This window comes from Calonectris borealis, chromosome 4 (genome assembly GCF_964195595.1).
Source record: "Calonectris borealis chromosome 4, bCalBor7.hap1.2, whole genome shotgun sequence".
In the NCBI taxonomy this organism is placed as follows: domain Eukaryota; kingdom Metazoa; phylum Chordata; class Aves; order Procellariiformes; family Procellariidae; genus Calonectris; species Calonectris borealis.
The window spans coordinates 57,806,412-57,812,369 of NC_134315.1; the positions used below are offsets into that span (position 1 = coordinate 57,806,412).

The following is a 5,958-nucleotide window of genomic DNA, read 5'->3' on the forward strand; positions in this document are numbered from 1 at the left end:
ATGAATACCTTCCTCTCTCATTATATTTTAGGGAAAATTTTAGGGCAGAAATCCACAATAGCCTCTTCTCTTCCAGAAATCAGGTCCAGCAGTTTGGAAAAATTGTTTTCTTAATGCATCAAAAATTAGTTTGCTAAACACAGCCCAGTTTTTCAGGTGGAAATAAAGTAGGAACTATCTAGCCAGTGTACATCATCTCGGCCTTGGGAGAGCAATTCTGGTGCTAAAATGGATCTGTTCTCTCTCTGCGTTACAAACGGTAGAGGGACAGCTGCTCTTTTATTCTCACATTCAACCCAACAACTTAATTCACATAGAACGTCCAAAAGCTTTAATATGATGATGAGTTTCACTCACTACAAGCCTGTGCTGTATTTGAACAAGTGACTTACAAAAATAAATTTTATTTCATGCAATATTAATCCCTTGAGACAATTAGAGACTAATGGAAAAGTCTGAGAAAGACTTTGTTTTTTTACCAGGTGTCTAATTTTGTTGATTACTAGAGATAAAACCAACAAGCATAACATAATTTAATCAAATCAAGTGATTGTTTGTGTTTGCTTAAACAGGAATTGAGTTACAGCTGTTTCCAGGGGAAGGAAAAAAAAAAAAGCTTTGATAGCATTCAAGACTGCAAGACTGCCATTTAACAAGACCTCATTGACTCTAGACTGTATATTGGCATGGGCCTTCCAATTATGGAAATCCCAGTTTTGTTGGACCACTTCACTGATCCTTGCCCAGTTTTCCCTCAGTGGTAACATACTAAGGGCAGTACTGCAGGCTGCATGCTCCACGGGACCATCACCAGACACTTTAAGCTGCAAAACTGTTACCTCTCCTTTGCAATGTTAGGAAGGAGATTCTAACTCATGCTAGACCCTACCTGAAGCTCCCTCTGACAGCAATGCTTGTGAAGAGTAATTAACAGACTGCTTGATAGGCTGCCGTCAGGCTTAACCTGTTACTGGGTCTGAAGAACTGTATGAATGAAATAGTAAGTAGGTCTGTTTTATACCTTTCTAGATGGCTCAGCTGGACAAGCTTGTTTTGACTCCTCTCTCAGCACTACAAGCCTTGTTTTCAGGCCCACAGAAGCTCATCCAGAAGCGCTACGACAAGTTGTTGGACTACAACAGCTACCTTCAGAGGTCAACAGGAGAAGAGCTGGACCTGGCAAAGAAAGACTATGAGGCTCTAAATGCACAGTTAGTGGAAGAACTTCAGGTATTCAATAGAGCAGCCAAAAAGATTGTGTTGAACTGCCTGCATTGCTTCATTGCCCTCCTCAGGAATATTATATCTGCAGCACTTCAATCAAATTCTGCTGTGGTGGTGCCTGTTCCGGTAAGTACATTAGAAACAGGTGTAGCTCTGCCTTTACTTGTCTTCTTTCTTTCTGTATGATTTGGCTAGAGTTATGTAGGACACATACCTACAAGCTACACTGATTTTGTTTGTTCTGCTAAGCACAGTCAGGTTTGGGGTTTTTTTTTTTCCTTGCAAGCTCAGCAAAGGTTAAGTTCTGAGCTTAAGTTTTGTCAGGCCTGGACTTTTCATCGCGAATGAGCCTAATGCAGCTGTTCCAGCTGCTACTGTGATAGTAATGGCAAAAACATTACAGTAAGGAAAAAAGGAGGCAGCTGCTAGCATTTTATTTTCTGTTTCTTAGCATCTACCCTGAGTAGCCCAGAAAACACAGGAAGAGAAATTCTAAGAAAGTACATGAACGCTCCTGTTGCTGCTAGACCTGCAGAGTCACAGATGACTGCAGAAGAGAAGCAGGTTAGGAGATCTGGTGAAATAATTTCTACGAAAAGCAAGTTGCTTTTAAACTCAAATATGCTGCAGAAGCTCCTGCAGACATCTCTAGTGGTAAGGAATAGCTTTGTCTATATTGGCATTTTTAGAAAGTTCAAATCATTTCACTTATGAAGCCAAAAATACCAAAGATGCCTGTCTGAGCTACACAGAAGGGCATCAGTTCCTCCAGCCCACTTTACTCTTTCTGGGCACTATGATCGTTACTTGAAGATTGAAGTTGAGAAATTATTCTTAATTTGTGTGAAAATCCTACAGTGTTTCAGTTTTTCTGTACTTTTGCCTAGAGGACTTGAAGCCCCCGAGAAACACAGCTGCAACAATGCCTTCCACACATCCAAATGCACTCACCTGAACTGGAGCAAGACTCTAGATAGATAGGAAACACATTGGAGTATTCCTTCCCGTCAAGGCTTGAACACAGCACTTTATAGTCGGGGGAAGCTGAAAAATTAAGAAAGCAAGGTCAGGATCAAAACATAGAGCTGTGCCGTTTAATGGGAAAATGAAGGCTTTTCCCACATGAAGAAACTGCATCCCTGTAATTTGACAATTTCATGTTTTGAAAGCTGTTGTAACGAGCATTGTTTTCTGTAAGGCTCTGCCTACAAAATTACCTTATTTTTCTTTTTTCTGTTTACATCAGCAAATACATTTGGGGTTAGGCATAGACCAAAAGCACTTATCCAGTGCCACAGACAGAGCTTCAGCTTACCCAGTGATTTTTAACCCGGTGGCAGCACCCAATTGCACACACACACAGCTGTAGGTAAACTACTCCAAGCCTTACAGCACATTGGCAACTCTGATAGCTGCCAAGATGCACATTTGCATCTGAAAGCAGGTGGCTCAGTAACATAAGTGCAAGGATGTTCATTTTCATCACTGTTTAGAATATTTTTTAATGACTTAACTTAAATTAGTATGTATTTTAAATCTAATAGCAATCATTAGAAACTTTCATTAAGCAAGGACCTTTCTTTTCTTTCCATCTCATACCTAGCACGCTATGGGCTCTGCAGAAAATAGCAGTAACTTGTCGGATTTCCTCACTCCTAGTGTTCAGCCCATTAAACCAAAGCTGCTCTCTCAAACCTCCTTGCTGTTTTGTTCTAACCCACCTTTGTGTTTACAGCTGTCTTCCTCAAGCATCTGTGAAGTGCAGAATCAGTTGATGGAGGAGGTTCACAAGCTGAATTTTGTAAAAGAAAACAGCAGCACAACCTTTATTGAGAGAAAATTGAGCTTGGAAAAAAAGAAACCTGTCCCTTCTCTGGTGAGTACCATACATCCGAATTATGTTATGAAGCATCCTCTTCTGATCGCTTTTGAAACAAATCCATTTTTATACCACCTAGAGGTTTGGGCTTGGTCTCTTCACTGGGACTCTGAATCAGGCTGTTGGAATGAACCTGTTCCATTGACCAGTAACTTCTGAAGATTTTTCACTCTGTTTTCATGTTATTATCTTGAAAATCCAGTTGGAATTATCTCCGATTACCCTTAGGTCTTTAAGCACATGTTAAGTTTAAGGTTGTATATGTAAACTTTGATTACTTCTTTTGTTAAATACTCTTACAGTGTATCTTAGTCTTCTAATTCAGAACATTTTTTTTTTCCTCATCCTCAGCTGTGGTTATGTGTACTGGTGTTTACACACATATGCACACACATACATCCCCACAGCAGAAGATTCAGAAAATCCACCAGGAAATCTGTGTCCTCCTGGTTCCCAATCTTATCAGACATTTCCAGAGCTTTTAGGAGTCTAATTTACAGTAAAATAAAAACTCAAGTGCAGATTTAAGAAGCTGAGGAAGCTGTATGATTCCTTTTAGCATCAGTAAGGCACATGTGCTCTTGCTTCTGTGGTATGTTAAGATTACATTGATGTGCAGGACTTCCCTCCCCGCCCTCTAACCAAACTCTGAGTGAATATGCTTCCAGCAGTTAATAGCACCTTGCCCTTATTTAGCAAGGTAATTTCACACAAAAAGCAGACTGTTTGGATACCACTGATTTTTTTGCCTAATGCCTTATCATGCAAGTTGTTATGTGACCTTAGCACATCTCAGCCGATTTTTGGATTATGCTTTTTTTGTGATATTACATAGGAATTCAAAGATCATTGCTACAGAAAAACAATTAAGCAAGTGACAGTTCACGTACAGAACGCCGGCTCTTTGAGAGCAGAGGACAGACTAAGAGGTCTTTAATTAGTGAAATTCCTACATTTCTTTAAAATCTGCCCTTTATTGCTCACCTATTAATATAGCAGTTGGACAGGTCCTTGGCTGCATATGCAAAGGAGATTTGGTTACATATAGCTGTGTAAGTAACTCCTTGACCTGCGTGTAAAAATGTAGGGTCAGTTGACACATGCAGCATACACTAGTTTTTACGCATCTGTGTTGCTCTAGAAATGGCCTTAGCATTATTCCCAGTGAATAATTTTTTTGCTTTTCAGCTCGAATCCCCACGTCAAACAGAAGGCCACAGGTCCAAGCTGTTGTCTACGTACAGCACAGAATTACTATACCAAGCTAAGCGCAAGTGCAATGCCACGCAGGAATTTGATATTGATTTACATGAAGGAGAACTGGTGGCTGTTGTGGAGCAAAAGGACCCCTTTGGAAGTACGAGCAGATGGCTTGTTGACACAGGAGGTAAGTTCTCTGCACAAACATCCCAATAACAGCTTCCCTTTAGGGTACTGATTTCTTTTCATTCTGGCCCCATCTGTTTGCCTCTGTCATACTGACAGCTGCATAAAATGGTTGGTTTTGAAATGGTTTTAGCAGTATTTTCCTGTTTGTTTATTTTCTCTCTTTTTATTCTGGTGTCTAGTCCTTAAAGGGTATGTGTATTCCTCCTTCCTGAGGCCTTACAATCCAGCCAAAGCGCAGAAGTACGTAGCAGAAAACAGCTTTGGTGATGACGATTTTGATAATATCAGCCTCTTTGTCTCTTCACGGCCCTCTACTGACAGCAGCACAAGAAGTCCAGGGCACAAGAAGAGTGACAGCAGCTCATCTCTTCAATTCTGCGAAAATCCCTCAATTAATGGCACAGGGACTGATGCTTTTCAGGATATGGATGATCAACACGTAAGTATGATACACACTGTGCCTGTCGTCTTCTTGTTCCTATTTCAAATCTAGAATTATACTGCTTATAATTTAAATGGTTTCCTTTTACACTGGAAAAGACTGGCACTAATCTGTCAGTATGACATAGGAATTCGTTATCCTCTGTTCTTTGCCTTTCTTAAATAGCTATGAGGTAGGAAAAGATAATCAGTTAAACTGTGAATTGCAGTCCTGTCTCACAGAAAACACACTGTTGCATTATCCCACCCCACGTTCAACGCCTCAAGGTTCTCCTATGGAGCAGGAACCTGCAAAATAGCTCAGTTTGGGGGATTTTTCTACTTACCGTTGACAAGAAAGCTGTGGCAATGCTGATCAGCAAAGCGCAGAAGTGACCCGTGTGCCACATTTGAGTACAGGAGCTTTAGGAAAGGTGATTCTCCCTGAGGAATCCTTACTGCAAAATTCTCTGTCCAAGCCAAGGCCGCTTGGTGTGACAGAAACAGGCACTTGGTGCGAGCTGAAAACCTTACTAGTGTAGTAAGGTGATGAGGTCTTTGCTTGTTTCTTTGTTTGTTCTTCCCCGTGCAGAATTCTCCAGATCCTTCAATTTTACTTTTTATTTTGGCTCTATTCATTGTAGTCTGTGTAGCAATTGCAGAACAGATGTAGTTGCGTACTGTTATATGTTATTACACATTTTCTGTATACAGAATTCATACTAATACACAATGACAGGGTAAGATGTGGCTACATTTCTGAATTCAGATTTTGTTTTTTGTGGCTTTGCTTTTTCAGACCTTCTATGCTGTTTACGCATTTCAAGCAAGAAATGATCAGGAACTCAGTCTTCAGGAGTACCAGAAAGTTAGGATACTTCGGTTTTCTGACCTGAGTGGCAATAAGGAATGGTGGCTAGCAGAAGCAAAAGGTCAGAAAGGATATGTACCATCTAATTATCTCGGGAAGATGACATACGCTTAGGAACAGAAAGACCCATTGAGCCAGTTTCTCTGAAGTAGACAGAATAATCATCTATTACAGT

At 40.4% G+C, this 5,958-nt stretch overlaps 1 protein-coding gene across 1 annotated transcript in view; it reads left to right on the forward strand.

Annotated features, from left to right (window-relative positions):
* ARHGEF38 (Rho guanine nucleotide exchange factor 38) overlaps window positions 1–5,897 on the forward strand; it is a 36,298-nt gene extending 30,401 nt beyond the window's left edge. Inside the window, exons 10-14 of the mRNA XM_075149699.1 lie at window positions 1,030–1,350; window positions 2,960–3,100; window positions 4,292–4,490; window positions 4,672–4,931; window positions 5,712–5,897. Coding sequence (XP_075005800.1) covers window positions 1,030–1,350; window positions 2,960–3,100; window positions 4,292–4,490; window positions 4,672–4,931; window positions 5,712–5,897 — 1,107 coding nt within the window. The remainder of the gene's footprint in view (window positions 1–1,029; window positions 1,351–2,959; window positions 3,101–4,291; window positions 4,491–4,671; window positions 4,932–5,711) is intronic.
* Window positions 5,898–5,958: the final 61 nt, after the last annotated feature.